This window comes from Populus trichocarpa, chromosome 11 (assembly GCF_000002775.5).
Source record: "Populus trichocarpa isolate Nisqually-1 chromosome 11, P.trichocarpa_v4.1, whole genome shotgun sequence".
Taxonomy (NCBI): Eukaryota; Viridiplantae; Streptophyta; class Magnoliopsida; order Malpighiales; family Salicaceae; genus Populus; species Populus trichocarpa.
Window position 1 is genome coordinate 13,676,682 of NC_037295.2, and position 26,321 is coordinate 13,703,002.

Here is a 26,321-nt window from a genome sequence, read left to right on the forward strand (position 1 = left end):
AACCAGCTTGTGACAATGTAAATCCTCAATAAGGTGGTTGATCTTTCAATTAAGGTCTCTCTGTTGGGTATATATATGCTCTTAGATACACCAATACCTATATTAGAATCAAAGTTTATTATATTGTTATGACAATGAATATAAAATTTTATAATAGTTGGCATAATTTTTTGTTTTTAACAAAAATAATAATCAACTTAAATATCAATATCAAATATTGTTCGAGCATTATGATATTATTTTAAAATCTTAAGATTGTTATTGAAAAACAAAAAAATTTAAATTTAAATGGAATACATCTTAACTTTATAATGACTAAAACGTAATATTTCTCAATTGTACTCTAATGTTGTGCTGTTTTTTATTTTATTTTGGCCAATCAAATGAAGCAGTCTAGAGACCTACATCATCATTGTAAGATTCTCTCTTTTAATATATCAATTATTTTCCATAATTGTTTCAGTTTAGACATTATTTATTTATTTATTTATTTTTAATCTTTTTCCTCTTATATTAATAAACATTTACAATGACTCCTATGATATTTATGATGTTTAAGATATATCCACGAACGTGAATGATTGGATGTGTGTATTTTATTTTTTTAAAAAATCATCAAAATAATTTGAATACAGGATTTGGGTTTAATGAATTTTTTCTAACCAAATTATGGTTAGTAGATTGAGGTTTTTGTTTCTCAATACATTTAGTGTTTTATTCTAATTTTATATTTAAAATTTTCTAGTTAATATATACACCATAATTTAAATACATGATCAGGATTGAATGAATTTTTTCTAACTAAATTGTTAGCCTATTTTAAATATGATTAATAGACTGAGGTTTTGTTTGTTTCTCAGTGCATTCTATGTTTTGTTCTAATTATATATTTAAAAGTTTTTAGTTAATTAATATACATCATAATTTTACATGATTCCATTGAAAACTCTTTTTTAAAATCTTATATAAAAAAACTATAACTTATAATTTTTTTATAAATTAATTTTTTAAATTGCAACTACAAAGACTAAAGCAATTTCAAACACACACTCATGTTACTTTAATAAGTTATTGATATTACGGGCAAAAGACACATGAGGCTTAGTTTGATTTTCTATATTTTACTAATTGAACTTAGAACAAAAATGTTGGAAAAAAAAGCTAGAATCAATTTCGTAATCCCTCGATGAGTTTTGACAACCACTTTATATATTACATCAACTGAAAACATTTGAGAAATCACTTTGAATAATTCTGAAAAAGTTTAGTTTAATCATATTCCTTAACATATGTTTGATATAAGGATAAATGGGTGAAAAATCATCCTTATAATTTTTTACATTCTTTATCAAAAAAATGTTGGATTTTGTGCATTTTCCTGTTTTTTCAAAACAATTAACTTTTGAACCCACAAATATAAATTATTTAATATTTTATAATCATATACATTAAAATTGATTTAATATATATATATATATATAACACCCTTGACACTTTACCCTCTAAGAAGATACTTTATACTATTAACATCTCATCATTAAATCTTACATTCTTAGCATTCTTTTCTCTAAATATTAATCTCATACCAAACACCATGAATGAATCATGAATCCATCACTTAATTATTATAGAGATTAATATAAGATTTTTCTTTTTGTTTATTATCTCTTTTAAGGACATTGCTAGCGATGTTAAGATAACTGGAAAAGGGAAAGGGTATTTCTTGATGGACTTCTCAAATAAAATATATTTTCAATTACGTCCCCATCTATTAAATAATTCTCAATTATCTCTTGTGGTCTTGATGTGTTATCAACCCATAACATAAAATGCTAAAATCATGAAACAATGTAATTTTGTTACAAATTTCAGTTTTAAAATGAGCAACTTAAGCATTAAATTAAAGTTGAAAGACCCAAATGTGAAAATAAAAAAATTCTACACTTAATATTTTTTTTTGTCTCCAATTTCATAAGAACTAGCTAATGGTTTTGGTGGAAATTAGAGGTATTAAAGTATATAGTTGAGTAGAGTTTGGACTCATAATTGTATTCGATTTAATTTTTAATATTTTATAAATTATAAATTTTATTTATTTATTTTTATTTATTTAAACAAGTTGGATATATTAGGTTGGACTAAATTCTTTATGAATATTACAGATATCCACGAATTAGGTTTGTATTATTAATTTTTATTGATATACATTTAAATATAGACATATAATATGTATAGTAGATAACATTACATTTCTAATATCATGTCTAATTTTTACATATTACACTATTATTAAAATCTAGTTATCTCCTTTCTTTTAACAAATAGACTAGCTCATGTTTCTTTCATTAATAAAAAATATTTTTAAATAATATCACAATAAATATTCAATCTATAAAATATCAAATATAAAGGAAAAATAAGTATGGAGTAAGGTTGATAGGATTTAAAAATCTGAATCTGCCACTAAACTTGTAATATTTATATTTTAGTTTTTAAATTTTTTTTTTTATAATATTTATATTATCGGATTTTAAAGAGTTGATTCCAGTGATATGATACAAATATTACAAATTATCCCCTTTTTTTTTTAACACCCATGTGAAAATCAAAAGCCGACAAGACCCATCAATTCTTTAAAAATCAGTCAATTATGGGCCACCAAAAGTTTAATTCTCTGCCACTTGTTCAACATGGAAATCACTTGCACATCTGTATACAGTCCAGATAATCACACATAAGAAAATCGCCAAAGCCTCGTGCCGACCTTTCGTTTCTTCCATGTCTATTTGTAGTGCCCTTGCGTAAGATCCATGTTCCTCAGACTTATCTCCTCGAAATACCCATACTATCCCCATATTCCTCCCAAATCTCCACAACTTTCCTGCTACAACGGCTATGTAATATCTCACAACAAAAGGGGCAAAATGTTGAACTAGATAAACCATGGAAAGCGACCCAACCCAGGCCTCTCTTTTTATTCCCAACGCCTTTCGCTGTCGGACATTTTCCAATCTGTGTCCTCCCTTGTCTTTTCACATTAGCCCCTCTCAGTTTCAAGCTCAGATTTCTCTACCCCAGAGTTTCTCTTTTTTATTTTTCTCTTTTCCTGCTCTTGTTTTTTATTATTCAATCCTTTCTGTCTTTAAAATGGCAATAGAGATTTAACAAAGTCTCAGCTTCTTGAATGATTGTTAGCTAAAATATTGTAATTGTTATATTTTCAAGGCGTTGAAGAGTTTCTTCCGCTTTGTAAGGTAAGTTCTTGAAGGTTGAAATTGGTTTTTGATCAAGTTTCCATTTTTGGGTTTTGTTTCCTGCTTCCGCATATCTGATATGGTAGCTTAACAGTCAGTTATAAGATACCATATGTGTATTTAGATGTCTTTATGGTTTAAAGGGCTTAAAGGGTGCTAGTTGCTGTTGTCTTGGAAAGCAAAGGCTGGTGCTTTTGATAGTTTCCATTAGTTTTATCGTGGGATCACCGGTAGTCTTTGAACTTGTTTTGTGTTTGTTTCAAGCTTGTCTCTCTTTCGTCCTTCAATTTATTTTTGTTGATTTCCTTGCTTTTCTTTTTTCTTTTTTTAAAATCATTGGTTTTGGCCTTTGATGCATCTCTCCCTCTCTGTTTTTTCTTTCTTTGAGCTCTGTTTATCATTCTTTTGAGCTCAAAAGTATTGCTATTGCCTAAACTCTTATTTTTGATCCCCTTCCTTTTTTTGTTTGTTTGTTTTCTCTGATAACTTCAAATAGAGGGACTCCGTATATATTTCTTTATTGTTAATTTTGAGGCTTTTTTTTCGCTCCTCTCCTCCTAATAACGTGTCTTTATATTTTATGTATATCTGGGGTTTAATTGCAGGGTTTAGTCTCTTTAGACTTTGAAGGGGTCGGCAATAGGGGGTGTCCTTTGTGTTTTCTGGAGGCGTACGTCCCAATGAAGAGAATTTGACAAAGTCTCGCACGGTTCTTAAGGTATGACAATTTCTCGTGATACTTTCAGTAGTTGTATAGTATTTATTCCGTTTTCATCGACACAAACAGGCTTTAACTTCATGAGTTATGATATGATGATTGTTTACCGTGTTTAGCTGATGTATGTGCACCTGCTTTGTGATTTCTGGGGTTGGTGTACACACGTGCTTGCCACGTTGATAGCATCAGTGATCATGCACGTGCCTCACATATCTGTGTGTTTATTATTATACCCTCTTGTGTGAAGGGATAAATTATTAGATACAACAGGAGTTTGTTTGTCTCTCTTACAAAAACATAAAAATCCTACACCAGAAATAATTCTTGTGTCTCACCCTTTTCATGTCAGAGGGAGGAGTACAACTCAGACATTCTGAATGAGTTACTATGCTAAATAGCATGTTTTTTCTATGAAAAAAGGAGCTCCAAGATCCACTACAACTTTTCTTAGATGAACAATGATCCATTGTTTATCCACTATTTATGATCTTTTTTGTGGATATAAGATTTGGTTGGGGAGGTTTAGGGGGGGCTCCCCAGAACCAGAAATTAGTCGAGACATTTGGGGCCTGGGATGCAAGTGTTAGGACTTGAGAAACCCTTAGCATAGATAATACTTGAGGTACCCTCATTTGAACAATACTTGCCTGTCTTACCTTATCATAGCTATTTGTTTCATGAAATTGGAAAAATAAATGTCCCAAAATTCGGGATTTTGAGAAATTTAATACCTTATACTGTCATACAATAATGATCCTCATATCACATAAGCCCAACAAGATGGATGTGTATTTCTTGTAAGATCTTAAGGGCTATGATTATTTTGCACACCCAATTTGTCATCAACTTAATCATTTGCATGGATGCGACTCTAACTTCACTGTTATGGAGTCAATCGATGGTAATATTAAAGGAGTTCAATTTTGCTGATTTGACATGTTTTTCAATCATAAAAATTTGTTGGATTAAATCCACTGATGCAATGGTTCTATGTGATGTGAAGGTGTGCTTCATTGGCAAAATTAAGGATCATATCATTTACAAATTAGCTTTATTGATAGGTAAATATTTCTGGTGTATTATGGTTGTCAATGAGTTGTTAATCATTTATTGACAATACTAGCTTGTCTTACCTCTGAGAAGGAAATTCATGCATTTTTTTTCAATTCTTACAAAACATTATATCGCCTGTTCTTCTGTTTATATTATCAAGGCCTTTCTTGTTAAGCCAAAAGTATCTCATGCTGTGGCTCTTAATTTCATTTTTTTAAGGGAATTTGCTTGTGCATCTGCACTTAACTTGCATGCTGAAAAAAGACTGATGGACCTTTACTGGATAAATGAACTTGTACACAGTCATTATCCATGGAGAGTAAATTGTTTTCATGAACATGGAGTTCAATGGATGAAAATTTGAAAGTATTTAGGGGTGGTGTGCGCATGAAATAACTCCCAAAGTTTGTAAATTTACCACTTGCTAGCATTTTTGTGACTGCGAGTTTCAAAGCTCTACTACGTTCTTCTTAGACATCTCATTTGCTTTTATATCAGTGGATTTTCGTTTGCTGTTATTTCAGTGGATTGGATATCGCGGTCTGATAACTTTTTGTTTAGAATGAAGGCATGATTGTTCCAAGTGTAGCCTAAGCAATGCTGTGTGATACGATCCAAAGGCTCTAGTTCCTACTGGAGGATAGGATTCCAAGATATTTTGAAAGGATTAATTGTATTATATTAGTTTAAGAAAGTGGTTATCCTGCCCATGTTGAATTGAATAATAGTAGGTGTCACTTGGCCTGAATAAAAAAAGAAATGGAATAACCACAAAATTATGCATAACCACGGAAAGTGCTATCAATTTGTTAATTCCCCAAATGTTTTCTCTCAGCTAGATTCATAAATTATCCATTCCTACCGAGATGCCTAGTTTACAAATAGAGACAAGCATATAAAGCTTTCAACTTGTCTTTTTGTGCGTGTCCTTGAATTGGCTGCTGCTTCTGTTCTTCTCTCCACCAGTTTCTTTTTTTCCCGCGTTTAAAGTCCGACTCCTTTATTCTTTCAATAGGAAAGCAAATTGGGAACTCTTAAAGGTAAAAGAAGAACAAAATGAAACTCTAACCTCCATTAATGGCCTTGATATAGGTGCTGAACTATTTGCTTTTCTCTTTGCTTAAACACCATTATCTTCACCATCATCATCATCAATATTTTTTGTACTCATCTTTCGCCCTTTTAATTTGCAATCGCTTAATTTCCGTTATTTGATCTTCTTACCATCATTGCAATTGTCACTATTTTCAATAATTTCTGCAGATGGATTCAGTAAAACCATCCGCCGTGACTCCTAGGAAGAGTAAATTTGCACGCACTGTAGCCAAAGTTCTTCATCTTCGAGCAGCAAGTGGGATTGCTCCTGTTGACGGGGTTCAGAAAGTTGTGGCCCAAGAAAAGGTAAAGGATGAGAAGCATCGCCATAAAAGCGCAGCTAGCCGGCCGCAATCATTTGACATTAATGATAACGATGAACATGAAAAAAGCTTGGCCTTGGAAGTACTCGTTGCCAAACTGTTTGCTAGCTTATCATCTGTAAAAGCTGCATATGCTCAGTTACAGTATGCTCAGTCTCCTTATGATGCTGATGGGATTCAAGGAGCTGACCATTTGGTAGTCTCTGAGTTGAAGAATCTGTCTGATTTGAAGCAGTGCTACATAAAAAAACAGTTTGATCCTTCTCCTGATACCTCTCTGGTTTTGGCTGACATTCAGGAGCAGAAGAGTCTTTCAAAGATCTATGAGATAATGGGGAAGAAATTGGAGTCTCAGTTGAGGCTCAAGGAGTCCGAGATCACGTATCTGAGAGAAAAAATGGAAGAATCTAATAGACAAAACCGATTACTTGAGAAGAGGTTAAATCAAAGTGGACATTTATCTATGCCTGGTAATCTACGGCAATCAGGCTTAAGTCCCAGCCATTTCATTACAGTTCTACGACACACAGACAAGTCCATTCGAAGCTTTGTCAAATTGATGATCGATGAGATGAAATCTGCTGGTTGGGATCTAGATGCTGCCGCCAAATCTATTGTATCCGATGTGGCCTACTGGAGAGCAGATGACAAATGTTTTGCATTTGAAAGCTTTGTTAGCAGAGAGATGTTCGATGGTTTCCATTTGCCTAATTTCTCTCTACAGGAAGAATCTCTACCAGAGAAAAAGAATCAGCAACAGTTGTTTTTCAGGAGATTCACTGAACTGAAATCCGCGAAAGCAACTGAATACATTGCCCACAAGCCCAAATCAACATTTGCAAAATTTTGTCGTGCCAAGTATTTGCAACTTATTCACCCCCAGATGGAAACGTCCTTTTTAGGCAATCTGAGCCAAAGAAGCCTCGTGAATTCAGGTGAATTTCCTGACAATAGTTTTTTTGCCACATTTGTTGAAATGGCTAGGCGGGTCTGGCTTCTACATTGCCTGGCCTTTTCTTTCGACCCAGAAGCCTCAATCTTTCAAGTCCGTAGAGGGTGTCGTTTCTCTGAAGTTTACATGGAATGTGTTGCCGAAGATGCACTTCTTTCAGAAAATGCACCGGAAGCTGATCCACCAGTGGCATTCACCGTAGTTCCTGGGTTTAGGATTGGTAAAACTGTTATACAGTGCCAGGTCTATCTCTCTCAGCTCCATACCAAGGTAAACCGTTGATAAAAACTTAAGCATGGACCTACAAACATCGAAGAATGAACTGGTGCAGGCCACTATCATGATTCTTTTGAGTAAAAATCTGATGATAAAAATGGCTTTTCCTACTTGCTTCGTGTTTGTTGTGGGGTCCTTGGAATTGGATGCATAGTAACTTGGGGCAGCTTGTCTGTCTTTCTCATGGCCATTTTGAATGTAGAAAGCGCGTGGACCGTAGTTAGGGAAGAACCTTCGGATCTTTTATTTCAATCCACGAAACAATTTTGTTAATATTAGGCCATTGACAGAAGGCTTGTATAGCTGTGTTGCACCCTTTCCCTATGTTCTGGATGCTCTCAATGTACATGCTAATATTCAAGTATAATATAAATGTGGATTTTCTTTTTCGCAGTTACTGCGTCCAAGTCATTCTCCAGTTCTTAACTAGAAAACTGGCGTGATACATTTTTGGTTGGCCTGAAGTTTTTTTTTATTATAAAAAATAAATATTTTTTTATTTGTTTGTTGGAAAATAGTTTTTTATTTTTTTAAAGTGATTTTTTTGAAAAATAAATTCTTGAAAAGTGAATTATTTTTCGATATTTGGTAATGTTATGGAAAATAAGTTGGAAAACACTTTCCAGTGTTTGATTATATTATGAAAAATAGCTTATTAATGTTTTATTTTTTTTCAAGTTTATTTAAATAATAAAGAACAAATCTTACAAATTAAAAAGTTGAATGAGAATGAAATTGAAAAAAATCTAATTTCATAAATTATCTCAAATAAAATAAATAATAATCAAAATAATGGAGATCAAATCTAACAAATAAAAAAATTGAAAGATGATAAAATTAAAATAATAATAATTACAATTTCATAAATTATTTCAAATAAAATAAGTAACAATCAAAAGAACGAGGACCAAATTTGATAGATAAAAAATTTCAAATAAAAAACTGATAAGAGAAAAGCAAATAACAATCATAAAAATGAGGACCAAAGTCAATATAAAAATCAAATTAAATCAAGTTTTAAGGGATAAAATTAAAAAAAATTGAAACAAAATATATATCAATTAAAAGTTTGAGGACCAAATATGATATAATCAGCAAATAATACGATATTTCTAAATTTTTCACAGCTTTTGGAAAGTGTTTTCCACCCAAAATAAAAGGAAAACACTTTCCTAGAAATCAAGCCAAATTTTCCTTTGACTTGAAAGTGTTTTTCATTGATTAACTTTTCTAATGACAAACAAACATAGAAAAGTTTGGAAAGTGGTTTCCAGAAAACCACTTTCCGGGCAAACAAACACCCCCTAAATATCGGAGGAAATTCTTTTATAATGTTATTAAATTCATTCCAAGAATTTAATCTTGATACTTTTCTATCCAAATTTTAAATTAAATTATTTATGATTTACCTCGACATAACCTAGTAAATTTAACGGGTCTAAAAGCAAACTTGAATTAATAGTGAAAAGATTGTTTAGCTTTTTTTTTTTTAAAAAAAAAAAACCTAAGATGGTAGTTTTTTTTAATATTAAAACAATGATATATTGGATCCAACTTAGTTTTGTTGTTTAACCTGCAAAATTCATGATTGGAGTCATGAATTTTAGTAGGTTTAATAACTTTGTTTTTTTATTTTTTTTAAAAGCTATTTTTACTTGATTATATGGTACTAAAACTATATGTTTGCAAAATTGAATACCAACTAAAAGCTAAGATATTTATTTGAGAATATAATAAACATATATTAAAAAAAACTAAAATAAATAATAAAACCCAAATTAAAATCAAATAATTGTTGATGGAAATTGTTTAAAAAAAAAAAGACTAAAAAAAAAAAAATAGGCCCACACCCATGACTTTAATAAGACGGCCTATATATGTGTTGGACTTGAAGTCTAGGCTCATGACTCTCTCTTTTTTTTTCTTAGGAGCAAAGACACGTCATATGGTTTTTTTTTTTTTAAGTAGGTGATAGGTCACTTGTAATAATAGGGCGCCTATAGTAACAAGTGGCCTTTCGCTTATTGAGTGCTTGTCTAGAATTCACTCACCACTTTAATGGTAGAAAAATAAGAGAAGGGGTTTTTTGGTTTAGAAATTCATTTTCAAACTATTTTCACCTAAAAACACATCAAAACCATCATGAAAACCTTCATAACTCACTAACCAACCCTAAAACACCCCAAAATAACAAAAAAAAAATAAAATGAAAATCAACCAAATAAAAAAAGAATTGAAATTGTACCCGATCTACCTTTTCAATCATGTTTAGAAAAAAAAAATACTATTATCAAACTTTCCTAGTCGAATGGAATTCATGACACGAAGAACAACAAATTTTATCGATGAAAAGTGGCCATTCATCAACTTTTCCTCTCCTTCGTTATTTTCAGGCGAGTTTCTTTTTTTTCTATCAAATCTAAATATTGAAATGTTAAGAAAATAAATTTTTAAACTAAAATAAGAATTGAAAAAAATAAAGGGATTGTTGAGCAAGAAAACATGAAGTAGGTGGACTAAAGAAAATTCTTTCCATCGAAATTAAGATTGGTCATAAGATTTCTCTTTATTTTATACACTATGATCTTTTATTGTTGAATATTTTTTTTAATCTATTTTTGACAAATTGATTATGAAATTGAACACTGTAATTGGAAAAAAGTTATGAGAAAGAGATGAAAAAAGAAGAAGATATTGTGAATTGATATGATTTCCCTAGCTTTTTTTAGTATATATAATTATAATTGTAATGTAACTTTGCTTAAAGCTTTGGATGCCTTGGATAAACTAGCTTTTTGTCTGCTTCTTCATCTTAGTGATCTTTTTTCTTCTCTAGAAGTTACTTTTTGTGCCTCGATTACTAATTCTCCTTTTCGCACCATCTCCCAAGAGTCCCTTGAATCTTTCAAGGTGTCTTTTCCCTTTTCCTTGTCGGATGTATGCAGAACATAAATTGTGACTGTCCAACTCTCCTCTGGAGAAGGGCACTTAGACCCATAAAGTAACCTCAAATGTATATTTAGAAATGCACAACCTTAATTGGATTGCGTATCATGGACAAGACAGGACAGTTTGTTTGTCGAGAAATTGTGCATGATGCCAACTTTATTTAATGTGGTCGGTCGTGAGTTGACATGTATTTGTTGCCCTCTGTTAACGGGGAAGAGGATGTTGTTGTTTGCATGATCGAGTCTAATTTATGAAAATTCCACTTCATCAAAATGATGCGGCCCGTTATCTTGTTATCTTGTTTTTTTTTTTTTTAAGGAGTTTAGAAAAATGATAGTAATTGTTTTTTTTAACTATTTTTTATTTAGAAATATATTAAAATAATCTGAAAATATAAAAAAATATTAATTTAAAATAAAAAAAATTAAAATTTTTAAAAATATTTTTAGAACACAAAAACAAACAAACACACAATTCACATGCACAAAAGTATGCATTAATCTTTTCATGGGTGTTTAGAAGTACTGTATCGATTGTTTTTTAAAGTGTTTTTTTTTTATAAATGTATTAAAATAATATTTTTTTTATTTTTAAAAAATTATTTTTGACATCAGTACATTAGAATGAGCTGAAATCATAAAAAAAAAACTTAATTTAAAGTAAAACAATAAAAAAATTAATTTTTTTAAAAAACTTTTAAAACACAATCAAATAAAATCTAAAAAAAATCACAAATTGGCATTAATGCTAGGTGGGGTTAACAATCCATGAAAACTGCTGGTGGCCCATTTATTTTCTCTACACAATACTGTACCACGTGCATTTGTTGCATAAATCTGAAGGGAGGCTTGGAATTGGGATTAGATTCATATATTGATCAATGGAAATGGAAATGGAATTGTTTGGTGTGTAAATTCATCATTGATATCACTCATTATAGCTTGGTGTTGCTCCTTTCATAGTAAAAAGGGAAGAGATGTCAAGTTCAAGCGTTATCCTTGTAAATTCGTTGCTGATAGTCTCAAAAACTCCAACACTAAAAAACCATCACCAATTCACATGCATCAAATTAAGACTTCTTACCTTAAAGTTGGTTGTGGATATTTTTGATGGAAGGGAGAAAAAAACCCTTTTCACTAACCAATATCAACTTAGAAAAAAAAATAAAAAAAAAAATTCATCCACAAAATGATACTCAGGTTAGAGATGTTTTTAGGTTATTTTTTACACTTTCTTTTTATTCTAGTTAAAGACAGAATTACCCGTAAGTTCAAGCACATATTTTTTTCCTAATAAGTTTTTTTTTTTCTTTCTTAAAGAGTTCAAATCTTCTTGTACTCCCTAAAATTCCCTTTCATGAATGACATTTGAGTTTAACCCTAAGTTATCTACTTTGATATGATTTTTTTTATCTTAATTTTTTAATTATTATTTTTGTCGATTCCTTCATGTGCTTCAGTAAATTTTACATATTTTTTAGCTGTTTATTCTTACAATCCTATCAACGCATTGTAACAGTGCTTTATATATACATATGAGATCAATGTTTTGTTGGTAAGGAAAATCAGTATAGAACAACTTCAACACAATAGAGGAATAGTGCCTGGATTTGAATTCTCTAAAAGTTCCCATATTAGAGGAACAGTTTATACTTTATAGGAGTCTTCGACTCCCCCCACCACTTGATTCTTTTTCCTTTTCTTTGCCATGCCAAGCTTGTTTGTAACTTGTATCCATAGCATAGTCACAGATTGGCTTACTTGGCTAGCAGTCAATTTCCAAGGACATTCTGTTGCTGTGCACTTCGCCCTTGTATAATTAGCATCCTTTTTTTTTTGACAAACTTGAATAAAAACGATGAGCTAAGGCAAACTTGTGCAATGCAACTCGTGACTCTCCAACACTACCAAAATTTGTCCTTCGGATTCAATCATCGATCGATTTCCATAAAGTAGAGACAAGTGGCATGGAAGGAGTAGAATTGCTTGAGCCAGCCAAGGTACTGTTTAGGTTGGTTTCCATCAAGCTTTCCATTAAACACGTGGAAAAAAAAACTTAATTACACAAACATCGAAATTTTCACACTATTCATTATTAATGCAAATACTTTTTCAACAAATTGATCAAACGTAGTGTGTTCATCAATGAAAAATCCATCCATATGAACACCTTCACATATCATGTATTTATCATCATGAACTTTAAGCATACCTCCGATGTAGCATTAACAAAACAAAATCTTTTCATTGTGAATTTCCATAATGAAACACAAGCATGTGTGTATATTGTTGTGCATACTAGATGAAAAGAAAACATAACAAACACATAAACAAGTAGATTTACATAGTTCTCCAAATCAAGTATGTCCATGGACGCAGAAAATTATATATTATTGGAGGAATAATACAAATACTCAACTCAGCTCCAATACAATCCCGAAAACCCAGTATTTCACTCTTACACTCGGTGTTTCTCTCAAATATGTTTTCTCTCAGTTGCACTCTCTGCACATTTCCTCCACTCTCTTTTCTGCTCTTACCTACTCACTCCATAACACTCTCCTTAGTCCCCCTTTATAGGTGAAAATAGAGGGACAAACTTTTCCAATTTTAGCTTGATATCTAAGAGTAAATCAAGCCACAAATTGAGGAGTAAAGACTGCCATAATTTGAGGAGGGTGGTTGGAAATTTTTTGACATATATCTTCTACAAATCTCCACCTTGGCGAGATTTTTCCATCCAGTCTTAGTGATAAATCAATGCTGCCTTTGATGCACCATATGGTGCTGCACCTCGAAGGTGCTCAACACCAAGAGATGTTGACCAACTCCAAATAATGTTGGAACTTGATCATTGAGACATATTTTGTAAGCATATCAGCAATATTATCTCCATTGCCAATCTTCTATAGTAGAATATCCCCTTCATCCATACTTTCTCAAACAAAATGAAATAAGATGTCAATATATTTGGTGTGGGAATGATGAACTTAGTTCTTTGTAAGACAAATATCACTTTGACTATCATAATGGATATCCACGTGATCTTGAAAAATTACCAAGTTTTCAATCAACCCATGTAACCAGACACCTTCATTGAAGGCTTCTGTTACTGCCATGTACTTTACCACAGATGTTGACAAAGCTACCATTGATTGTAATGTTGACCTCTAACTTACAGGCCATTTAAAAAGTGCAAGCATATAGTTTGTTGTGGAACGACGCTTATCTAAGTCACAACATAGTCCAAGTCCACATAACCAACTAAATTCTGTCCGAGTCTATTGTCTCTCTTAAACTTCAAACCAATATCTGTTGTGCCATAAATATATCGTAGAATCCACTTAATTGCATGTTAGTGACCCTTTCTCGGATCATGCATATACATGCTTTTTTATAGGTGCATGGGATTCCATCATCAATCAACGAAAGTGAATAAGCCACCATGTTACGATACTGAGCTAGTTTTTTATAGCACTTTTTAGTTTACTTGTTGCAATAGATTCTTGTTGTTGTGTGGTTACTGGGGTTACAAGATCCGTTTCATCTATACTTTCATTTGAATCTTTTTTAGTAGGGACTATCTTACAAGAATGGCTGAAGTTTCAAACTCCACTTGTTGTGCATCACTTAGTTGTTTCTTCTTTTCTTGTGATTTCTCTTGTTGTAGTATACCAGACTTATCAAAAGTGACATCTTTACTCAAAATCACTTTCTTTTATTCGAAACACTAGAGTCTGTAGCCCTTTACTCCTCCACTAAAGCCTAAAAATACAGCTTTCTTGGCTTTAGGATCTAGCTTGAACTTAGTACCATGATAATATATTAAGCATCCAAATAGACATGTAGAGTCATAATCATTTACATGAGATCCTAATCATACCTTTAAAAGGGTTCTTCCATTTAATGCTCTCTAATTCCCCTAGGGTTAGGGGGAAGAGTTGAGTCAAATCTTAAATAGAAGAACCCCGCACAGAAGTTGCTGAAGGTAATTGATTAACAATATGACAAGCACAACTTAATGCCTCACCCTAGAATGCTTTGCTTAGTCTCAAATATGATAACATAAATCGAAATTTCTCTACCAATGTGTAATTCATACATTCTTCTACTCCATTCTGTTGTGGTGTTTTGCGAATAGTAAAATGTCGCTTGATCCCTTCATTTTGACAAACTTCAAAGAAAGGATCTGAAGTGTACTTTCCATCATTATCTAATTGAAGAGTCTTAATCCTCTTTCTAGTTTAAGTCTCCACTATATTTTTCATTTAAAAAAAAACATCAAAAACCTCATCCTTGTGTTTCATCATGTATGCTCATGCTCTTTTTGAGAAATCATTAATAAAAGTAACAACCCAACGATTATGGTGCCAGACTTGACCATTGTTTGTTTTTCAAGAACACAATGCTCATAGAACCCATGTTTCCCAGTGTTAGCATTTTTTAATAGACCTTGCTTAACCCATCTTTGCAAAGCCTTTTCACCAGCATGCCCTAAACATATATGGCAAAGTTTGAAATTATTTGTTTCATCATATTCTAAGCTCTTGGAGACAACTACTCTACCAGTATCTATAGACTCGTCTAGGAAATATAATTTTCCTTTCATTATGCCTTTTAAAGAAACTAATGCACTACAAATTGCTCTTAGGATTTCACCATGCATAGAATCTTGAATTGAATTCTAGAACTCCAAGTGAGAAGAGATTTTTCTTCAAATCATGTACATACTGTACCTCTGTGATTGTCTAGACTATTTTATTATACATCTTCATATGGATAGTCCCAATCCTTTTGATCTCACAAACATTATCATTACCCATCAACATAACCCCTCCATCAAACTCCTCGAGTCTCGAAAATAAATGCTTATTAGGACATATGTGATAAGAATATCCAAAATCAAGAACCTATTCATCAGAATGGTTTTCTAGTAAAGAGACTGCAAATCTAGAGTCTTGTTCATCTTCATCTCATGCATGTTCATGGTTGGTTCATCATTGTCCTTGTTGTATTTATTTGAACAATTTTTCTTTTAGTGTCTATTTTTGTGACAAAACGCACAATCTTATATAAGATATTGTTTGTTTGATGATTCTCCCCTTGATTTTGAGCGAGTTCTCCTTCACCTTCTAAATCTCCTGGTGCGCCTCTAACTATCAATGTTATTGATGTTGAATCCTTGTGAACAATTTGGTCTGTTTTCTTATACTTATTGTTCACCAAAGCATTAGACACATCAATAAATTTAATCTTTTTTTACCATATAGTAAAGTGGTGATGAGATGTTCATATGTGCTAAACAAGGAGTCCAATAACAACAAGGTTTTATCTGAATCATCGATTTCCACATCCAGATTTTTCAAATCAGCTATCATTTTATTAAAATCATTCAGATGTTCGTTTATAGATCTACATTTCTTGTGTTGGAAATAGAAGATCCTTTTCTTCAAGTCGAGATGATTCTCTACAATCTTCTTCATAAACTTGTCCTTCATTGCTTGCCATAATTCCTTTGCAGAGTTTTGTTTTGAAAAGGCCTATTTCTAATCCTTTACAAGACAAAGTCAGATCGAACTGCAAGCCAATCGATTTATCCTTTCCCAGCTTTTCTCATCAAGATCCTCTGGTTTATCTTTCAGAGTGAAATCCAAATTCATCTGGACAAGTATATCTATAAATTTACATTTCCACATGCTAAAATTACCTTTTCCATCAAACTTCTCTACCTTAAATTTGGTATTCGATACCGAGATATATTATGGAGGGATACTAGCACTTTCCATTGTTTTTTCTTTTGGAACATCAGTCGTTATGATGTTTTTAGATTACAAATGGTCTTCTGAAATTGTTAAAACACACACTTTTATGCTCAAAATAGCTAAAATAATAACTTTGGTGCATTGTTTCACAAAACAAACTCCATAATTATGTCTGGATGGTTGATAATACTAGGAACAAGCTTGACTCAACCAAAAAGAGGCCATAAAATCATTGAGTTGTCCAAAAAACCAATCTAATCGAGTTGACTCAGGAAAGAAATATTATGTCTCTACCAAGGAATACTATGTCAAAACCAAGGGAATATTCTATTAACTTCTAAAAGAATATTCCACACTTTTAGATGATGTGGCTATTAATATGGCCTTGCGGGACCTCTTTGTTGATTATGTGGGTGATAACTTAAAGCCAACGTGTTTGTTTACATGGCAGCATCTTCTTAAGCTAGAATTCCGACACAAACTTGTTTTTCCAGCTAGTTTTCGATAAAACTTTGGCAAGCTCTACAGGGCTCATTTTAAATCTGATTTTGATGATTTCATATCGTCAGCATTGTATTGACAAGAGGAATTTTCTAGTGTGCTTAAAATCCAAATTTAAGGATTTTGAAGATTTTGCAACTACGAATTAAGAGCTAACAAACATGTTTTTCCAATGTTCTAGCTTCCCTGATGCTCTAATACTAATTTGTTGTTCATAATGGACCGAAAGAAAACATGAAAAAACACACAAACAAGAAAATTAATGTGGTTTCTCAAATTGGATACGTCCATGGAGGTAACAGATTGTATATTTTTGTAAGAATGATATTAACATTCAACTCAATCCCAATATAATCCTGGAAACCCAATGTTTCACTCTTACACTCAATGTTTCTCTCAAATATGTTTTTTTTTCTCTTTGTTGTAATCTTTGCAAGTTTCCTTCACTCTCTCTTATGTTTTTATCTTCTTACTCCATAACACTCTTCTTAGTGCCTTTTTATAGCTGAAAATAAAGGGACAAACTTTCCCATTTTCACTCTTGATATTGATATCTCAGAGTAAATCAAACTATAAATTGAAGAGTAAAGCTAACCATGATTTGAGGACGGTGGTTGGAAAAATATTGACTCATATTTGCTACACACACACCTGTATATATATACACGTGTGTGTGTATTCTTAATGAATCCATTTCATTCATTGAATCTATATGATCTAATATTTTTATTAAACATAAGTTCTATTTTTATACTATAATTAAAATATAAAGCTTCAAATCTATGAATCTACCTTCTTTTTTTTTTTTTTGTAAGTCAGTAGATAGTCCTTGAATTTAGTGAATTTACATATACAAAAATAATAATAATGAGTAGACAATAAAAGTTTTGTTTTTAGTGTTTTCAATTTCTCATATATATAATATATATCATTTTTATATCAATTATGTTAAAGAAAAAAAAAGGATTTTTTTTATTTTTTACGTCTTGCTAAGAAAAATACTTTAGTTTATTTCAAAATACTTCAATTGATATACATAAAAACCAGACCAATTTCACTACTTTTCACTCAATTTCTACTTGGTTGATAAAATTTCCCAAATTTTGTGATTAAAGAATATCTCTCGTGAACCAAATTTTTTTTGTTAGTGTAAAAAAGAAAAAAGAAAACAACTCCTTTGTCATTCTAACCCATGCATATGCTAATGGAAGTGATATAAATTATATAATAATCAACCATGTCAACAGAATGCTTCCACTATTATTTTATTTCGTGTTTTCCATTAACATATGAATTAATGTCTCAATTATGTAATTTAGAAACCCAATTTATACAACAATGAATTAACAGTGAAAACCCAAAAAATTATAGACTTTAAAAGAGATATAATGATATTTTTATACTTGCAACACTCTGAACACAACTTCCTGAATTCAAGGACATTAAATATTATACTAAATAAACTAGGGTTCCCTCACCTCCTTCACCATTTATATAAACAATTATGGAGGTGATTTGTTTTTATTTTTTTATACTGTTCATATAAATGATGAAGATTACTTTTTTTTTAATCTTTTTTCTTTGTTTTTTAATTCTTAATTCTATCTTTCATTTTTTTTCATACATATTTTCTTTCTACTAAATGATTTTTACCTTATTTCTTTTAATTTTATCCTTCAATATTTTATTGATTTTGAATTGATCATCATAATTTGTTTTGGTTTATTTTCTATAAGCTTATCACAGTCTCAAACAAATATCTTGATATTTGGTTAGTGCTTATTTTTGCAAGCATTTATTACTATTATCATATCATTAAATTAAAAAAATTAAAGAATAATTTTTTTAAATCCAGTAGAGTCCATGATTAGGGTTACGAGTCTGATGAGATAAGTCGCAAAGTCCGGGTTATTCCAATAAATTATCGTCTTAATATTGAAAAAATATCATCTTGAATTTTTTAAAAAAGTCAAACTACACTTTCATCATTCATCCAAGTTAACTTTGAATCCACCAGATTGATTGAACCACATAGGGGCAACTCTCATCCTGGTTAATTTTAAAACCAGGCCAAACAAGAAGTTAGGTCGAGAGGTTTTAAGGTTGATTCACTCGATCAGGTTTAATAAAATTCCAAATAGTTCACCTTTTTATAATTCCATCTTGCATTTTTTTTTCAATTTCAATTAAACCTTTTTTGGCTTTTTTTTTTGATTTTATCATTTAATAGTTGGTTAATTTTAAATTGGTCTTTTGAATTTGTTTTAGTTTATTTTCTATGAGGTTATCACAATTTCAAACAAATGTCTTGCCATTTAGTTGGTACTCAATTTTACTAGCATCTATTTTTGTTATCATATTATCAAGCAAAAAATAGTTTATATTTTTAAAAGGTTGTTAAATCCAGTGGAGTCTATGATTCAGGTTGAGGATTTAGGGGGTTAAGCTGCGAAGACCAGATTGATCTAATATGTCACTGTTTTAATATTAAAAAAAAGATCTCATTTTAAAAATTTTTAAAACCAAATTATACTTTTCACTAGTCATCTAGGTTACTTTTATCCCACTATCAAATGGATCATGTCGGGATACTTTCCAAGCAACTTAATTTAAACTTGGGTTAGGTAAGGAGTATGGAGAATTCAAGGTTAACCTATTAGGTCGGGTTTAATAACAATATCAAATAGTTTCTTGCGACCTAGGATTTTTTCTTATGTTCAAATTTTTTTTTATCCAACTTGCAGCGTAGCACAAGCTAAGAAATTAGTATGCTACTAAAGTGTTGGCATCAAGAATGATCCATGATTCATATAAGTGATCATATACGGATCTAGATGCTACATGTTTTGAATTTTTATTTCTCATAAGGAAAGACGATAAATACTAATTATTTGGTAATTTTAGAATGATACTCAAGGAGTAAACAATGACATCCTTACTTTCCTAGCCTACTTTGAAGAAAGAGATAGACATAAGACAGAGAGAGAAAACTTATATGGAGATATTCATATCACTTTTGATGGGTTATGGATTTGATTTTCTCTTTTCTTTATATGTTTATCTCTTTCTTTAAAGTGGATCTAAAAGAGTAACTAATAGAATAACACTAGTTACTTCTTGTGTACCATAAAATTTCCTAGAATGAGGAGGTGATACCATAGTTTTTAAACCCGACCCGGTCCAAGGCCCGGGTTCCGGGTTTTGACCGGGTCACCGGGTGTTGACCGGGTCACCGGGTGTTGACCGGGCCACCGTGATACTAATAATTTCATACTTAAAAGGGATATTTTAGAAAGTATAAAAGCAATTGAGCCCTTTAGAGAAAAAGAAAAAGGAAAACTTATAAAGGAAAAAAATAGTAGAACTAACCAGCCAATACACCTATGCTATATTACAAGTAGGATTTTAAATTAATTTTCAATAAAAAAAGAAAAAGAAAGGGATGACATCATGGACCCATTTTTCAATACCATAAATTTCTTTAATCAAGGAATGAAGAAAATGATGCCTATGTTTAATAAAGGATTGAAAATTATAAGAACATTTAAATTGAATAAGAGTCGTTAATGATGATTAAAAACTAAAATAAGAAGCTAATATTTTTTTGCAATAAGCAAAATATAGATGCACATGAAAATGTTTTATCTCATTTATCCTTTTCATTTTATATGTTTTTTCATTTATATTTGATTTTAATTCAACTCTCTAATTACATGTAATTTTCTTCCATATAAATGAAATATGCAAATACAACTTATCTATCTAAAATTTAAGATGAAAAAAATAAAATAATATCTTTAAAATATCATGAAATTACAAAAACAATATAAAAAATTAATTAATATTTTTAAGAAATTATACTGAAAAATTGAAAAATCACAAAAAAAAATGATAGTAACTAAACATTGATTTTATGAAAATTAAAAAAAAAGGAGGTAAGTCGTTGCTAGGCTTAGCCAACCAAGCACATATGCTTAGCCTATAAGTAAAGGCATGACATGAATGGGCCTAGAAGGCTAGGCCCACGTGTCTGCTTTATTATTCTTTTTAGTTTAATTGGAAGACATGTCATCTAGCTTGACAAGCAATGTGTCATCAAATTTGCAATGACTAAAGGTTACTAAAAAATCAGTGTGCAAGTACTAGGATTCTAAAAACCTATTTCAACTTATTTTTGTCTAAAACATCGTAAAAACCTTAATAAACACATTTAAAAGCTTAGAACACCTTTTAATCACTTTAAATACCGAAAATAAACCTAATTGAAACAAATTAATGGGTCTTGATCTATCTAGCATGTTTAAAGAGAGAAAACACCTTTAACAAATTCTCATCTCTAAGACGAATCAATTGACACTAAGTTTGGTAATTTTAATGGCTAAAAAGTGGTTAGTCAATCACTTTCTCTCTCCTTATCATTTCTTTGTGACTTTTTATTTTCTTCCTCAACATCAAGGGACTATAATGTAAAAAAATAAAGTTTTGAATTGAAAGTATCTCCATTGAATTTGCCTCTCTATGACAAACTCATTAACACTAAGTTTGATTATTTTGATGGCTAGAATGTGCCTCCTAACCAATAACTTTCTCTCTTCTCATGATTTTGGTGGATGGAATCCTCCTATCTAAGACAAACCTATTGACATTAAGTTCAGTAATTTTGGTGCCTAGAATGTGGCGAGCCAATTGCTTTCTATCTCATTATTTTTGGTAACTTTCTCTTTTCTTCATCAACATCCAGTGAATATAATATGATAAACATAAAGTTTTGGATTGAAACCACCTCTATTGAATTCTCCTCTCTAAGATAAACCCAATGACACTAAGTTCGATCAGTTTAGTGGCTAGAATATGGCCAACCAATTACTTTTTCTCTCCTTATCATTTTTAGTGACTTTCTTTCTTCTTCCTTATTATCCAAGGACTAAAACGTGATAAAAATAAAATTTTGAATTGAAATAAATAAAATATAAAAAGGATCAAAGGTCTATTACTCGAAACTTTGAGTGATGAATTTGAGATTTCCTATGCTTTTTAAATACGTTTACTATAATCCCCTAGCCATCCTACATGTAATAACAACAAGAAGCATCTTTAAACAAATAATTTCTTATATTACACCCACAACCACAACATAAAAAACACCAGGAGAATTATTGAAACAATAAATACATCTCTAAAAAACAATTTGGCTGCTACATTTGTTGTTGTGATATCGTGTTCTATTGAGAATTTATGCAGTATGGTAGAGCAAGTAAATGGTGCTGGAACTAGGTGCTGGCGGAGGAGTTTCCGTTGTTGGGAGCTGCATAAAAGGCAAGGTCGTAAGTAAGATATGATGTATAAAAAAAGTAAAAAAAAAAACAAAATTCTTTGTCTACTGGATTTTTTTTTGATGAATTGTTTCCATGTTGGGTTGCTCCCTAAAGCTCCTGTCTTTATTGTCTTTCGCTAGAAAAAGTTGTCTTCGCTTCATGCATCCTCATAGATTGGATCGACCAATTTAACTTCTTTCTTAGTAGTTCCTTCAAAATTCTCTACGAAAGGCTTAAGTCTGTGACCATTTACTTTGAAAACCTTGTTAGTTTCAATACTTTGAATTTCAATAACATGATGAGAGAAAAAACATTTAAAATAACAAATGGTCCAATCCATCTAGATCATAATTTTACAGTCATGAACTTCAATCTATAGTTAAAGAGTAATACTTTTTAACCAACAAAAAATTGTTTGCGATGCAAAAACTTATCCTGAAGATATTTGGTTCGCTCTTTATATAGCCTTGCATTGTTATATGCTTCTAATCAAATGTTTTTCAAGTTCTTGCAGATGCAATTTTCATCCTTCACCCGCTTCTTTAACATCAATGTTGCATTGCTTTACTGCCCAAAAAACACGATGTTCAATTTCAACTGGTAAATGACATAATTTACAAAAAACTAATCAATATGGTGACATCCCAATTAGAGTCTCATATGTTGTTTGGTATGCCCACAATGCATCATCAAGACACAAACTCTAATCTTTTCAATTGGGGTTTACTGTCTTTTGCAAAATTGTCTTTATTTCTCTATTGGAAACTTCGACTTGACTATTAGTTTGTGGGTGATAAGTTGTGACTATTCATTGATGTACTCCATATTTTTCCATCAGAGCTTTAATAGTCCTATTGCAAAAATAAGTGTTTTGCTCACTAATTATTTCTTTAGAATTTTCAAATCTGCTGAAAATGTTAGATTTGAGAAATCCTGCAACAACTTTGAATCATTAGTACGGGTAGCCTTTGTCTCTACCCATTTTGAAACATAATCAACAGCAATCAATATATAAATAAACCCAAAATAATTAGGAAGAGGTCCCATAAAATCCATAGCCTACACATAACAAATTTCACAATACAACAAAGGTGTTTGCGACATTTCATGTTTATAGGACAAAATACTTATTTTTTGACATTGTTCGCAACTTTTACAAAATTCATAGGCATATTTAAACATTGTTTCCCAGTAAAAACTATCCAAAATTTTCGTAGTTGTTCTTTTAGGTCCAAAATGTCCACCACATGTACATTTATGACATTAAGTAAGAATGTAATGAATTTCATTGTTAGGCACACATCTTTTAATAACCTGATCTGATCTTATTTCCTAAAGATAAGGTTCATCCCATATGAATACTTAGAGTCATTTTTTATTTTATTTCTTCTTGCTTTACTTATATCATTCGACAATATACCAACTATAAAAAAATTAACAATATTAGCAAACCAAGGTTTATCATCTTATAGTTTTAGAAGTTGCTCCTTTGAGAATGTTTAGGAAATTGATATTTGCTCTTACTCATGCGCAATCCTACTCAAATAATATGCCACTAGGTTTTCAATCCCTTTTCTATCTTTTATCTCCAAATCAAACTTTTGAAGCAATAGAATCCATTATGGCAACCTTGGTTTGGATTCCTTTTTCGTGAATAGATACTTGAGGGCTGCATGATTAGAAAAAAATAATTAATTTAAATCCTAATAAATATGATCAAAATTTTTTTAAACCATTAACAATAGCAAGGAGTTCTTTTTCAGTAGTGGAATAGTTATGTGGTGCAGGATTTAGAGTTTTTGATGCATAACAAATAACATGACTTTTCCTACTAATTTGTTGACCAAGAACAACGTCAATGGCATATTCACTTACATCATATATTATTTCAAAAGGAATTTTCCAATTTGGTGGTTGTATAATGGGTGCTCAAGTGAGTAATTCCTTTAATTTGTTAAATGCCCTTCGACAATTATCATCAAAATCAAACGGCACATCCTTTTACAAAAGTTTTGACAAAGGTTGTGCAATCCTTGAAAATTCCTTGATGAATCGCCAATAAAAACCTATACGACCAAGAAAACTACAAATCTCTCTAAGGTATTAGGATATGGTAAATGTGTAATTAAATCAACTTTTTCCTTATCCACTTCAATTCCCTTAGCCAAAACTACATGTCCTAAAACAATGCCTTGTTGAACCATGAAATGATATTTTATATAATTCAAGACTAAATTCGTGTTGATACAACATTTCAAAACCTTAGTTAAGTTATTTAAACATTAATCAACAAAACTGCTATAAATAGTAAAATCATCCATAAATACCTCAATGCAATTTTCAATCAACTAAAAAAATACTTATCATGCATCGTTGAAATGTACCTAAGGCATTGCACAATCCAAATGGTATACGTCTATATGCAAAAGTTCCAAATGAAAAAGTAAACACTGTTTTTTCTTGATCTTTTTTTGGGTACAATTATTTGATAATAACGAAAAAATACATCAAAGAAAGAAAAAAATGACTTATATGTTAGTCTCTCTAACATCTTATCAATGAAGGAAATCAGAAAATAGTCTTTTCTTGTGTGGGCATTTAATTTTTACAAATATATTCACATTTTGTAACCATTTTGAACTCTTGCAGGAACAAGCTCATTGTGTTTATTGGTAGTGAGACCAATGTTTTTAGGAACCATATGTATTGGACTTACCCATTGACTATCATATATTTAATAGATAATTCCTTGGTGAAGTAGCTTCAGAATTTCCTTCATTACCACTTGATTCATGGCTGGATTTAGCTTACGTTGAGGCTCTCTCACAGGTTTGGCATCATCTTTCAGCAAAATTCTATGCATGCAAATTGCAGGGCTTATGCCTTTTATATTAGTCAAAGTCCATCTGATAATTGTTTTATGTTCTCTTAAGACCCTCAATAATTGTTCTTCTCTTGTTGCCATGAGATCATTTGCAATGATGACTGATAATGTCTCACATTCTCCTAAGTACACATACTTCATATGCTTTGGTAGAGTTTTCAGTTCCAGCTTTGGGGCCTATTCCATAGAGGGTGGAATTCTTCATTAGAAATAGGTAATGGTAAACGTAAAGTCATTAAGTTGTCACGCAATTCATGTAACAAATGCAAAGATATAATTTCCTCCTTAATCTCTTCGTTGTCTTCAAATTCAACATCCTTATTAATTTTGCTATGTTGCAAAATAAAATTTAGCTCATCTTTCATGAAATTATGCTAAAAAATATCTTGTGCAGTAAGATCAATCATATCAATATGAAAGACAAATTCATAAGCTTCATAATGTTTCATTGCATAAAAAATATTAAATGTCATTATTTTCCAATCAAATTCAAAGGATAACGTACCTTTGTATGCATTGATCTTAGTTCACGCCGTTTTCATAAATGATCTTCCTAATAAGATGTCTATTGAATTTGAGGCAAACTCATCATTCATATTAATGATATAAAAATCAGTAGGGAAAATTAGTTCGTTTACTTTTACCAGAACATCCTTAATTATTCCTTCGGGATATGAATTAGACCTATCTACTTATTGAATTACTATCTTGTTTCTTTTAAAGGTCCTAAATTCAAATCCTTGTAAATTGAGAGTGGCATGACATTAATTGATGCTCCAAAATCAAGTATATCCTTTGCTAACTTACGATTTCTAATCACATATGGTATAGTGAACATACTTGGATCCCTACACTTTTGAGGCAATTTTATTTGAATGATCACAAATATGTTCTTTCTAACCCTTATGTTCTCGTCAATATTCAGCTTTCTTTTGTTGGTGCACAACTCTTTGAGAAATTTAACATTTCATAGAATTTATTTGATTACATCCAACAATGAAATGTTCACCACAACCTTCTAAAAAGTTTCAAAGATTTCATTCTCAATCTCATTCTTTTTTTATTTTTCAATCCAACCAGAAAAAATAGGGATGGATTTCAATATTAGAACTTGGTAAGGAATAATTTGTACTTACCTTGTTGGTTGGCAAATCAAATGAGTCAATCGGTTTCTCTTTTCTTTGTTAGGTGTTGGCTGTTGCTATCTTTGGTTGCACTTCCTTACCACTTCTAAGAGTCA

The 26,321-nt window shown here is 31.1% G+C and overlaps 1 protein-coding gene across 2 annotated transcripts; it reads left to right on the forward strand.

Moving 5' to 3' along the window:
* Positions 1–2,929: 2,929 nt before the first annotated feature.
* Positions 2,930–8,064, forward strand: LOC7455935 (protein GRAVITROPIC IN THE LIGHT 1). 2 transcript variants are annotated; one of them, XM_024581332.2, is made up of 3 exons: positions 2,930–3,254; positions 3,860–3,972; positions 6,289–8,064. In XM_024581332.2, the coding sequence occupies exon 3, from the start codon at positions 6,289–6,291 to the stop codon at positions 7,675–7,677; it is 1,389 nt and encodes a 462-aa protein (XP_024437100.1). In that variant the 5' UTR covers positions 2,930–3,254; positions 3,860–3,972; the 3' UTR covers positions 7,678–8,064. The 2 variants fall into 2 exon arrangements, with proteins under 2 accessions (XP_024437100.1, XP_024437101.1); XM_024581333.2 differs by lacking the exons at positions 2,930–3,254; positions 3,860–3,972 and adding an exon at positions 5,013–5,033.
* Positions 8,065–26,321: the final 18,257 nt, after the last annotated feature.

Bases quoted from the DNA above. Each gene is read 5' to 3' on its own strand.
- LOC7455935 (XM_024581332.2), top strand. From the start codon at position 6,289: ATGGATTCAGTAAAACCATCCGCCGTGACTCCTAGGAAGAGTAAATTT.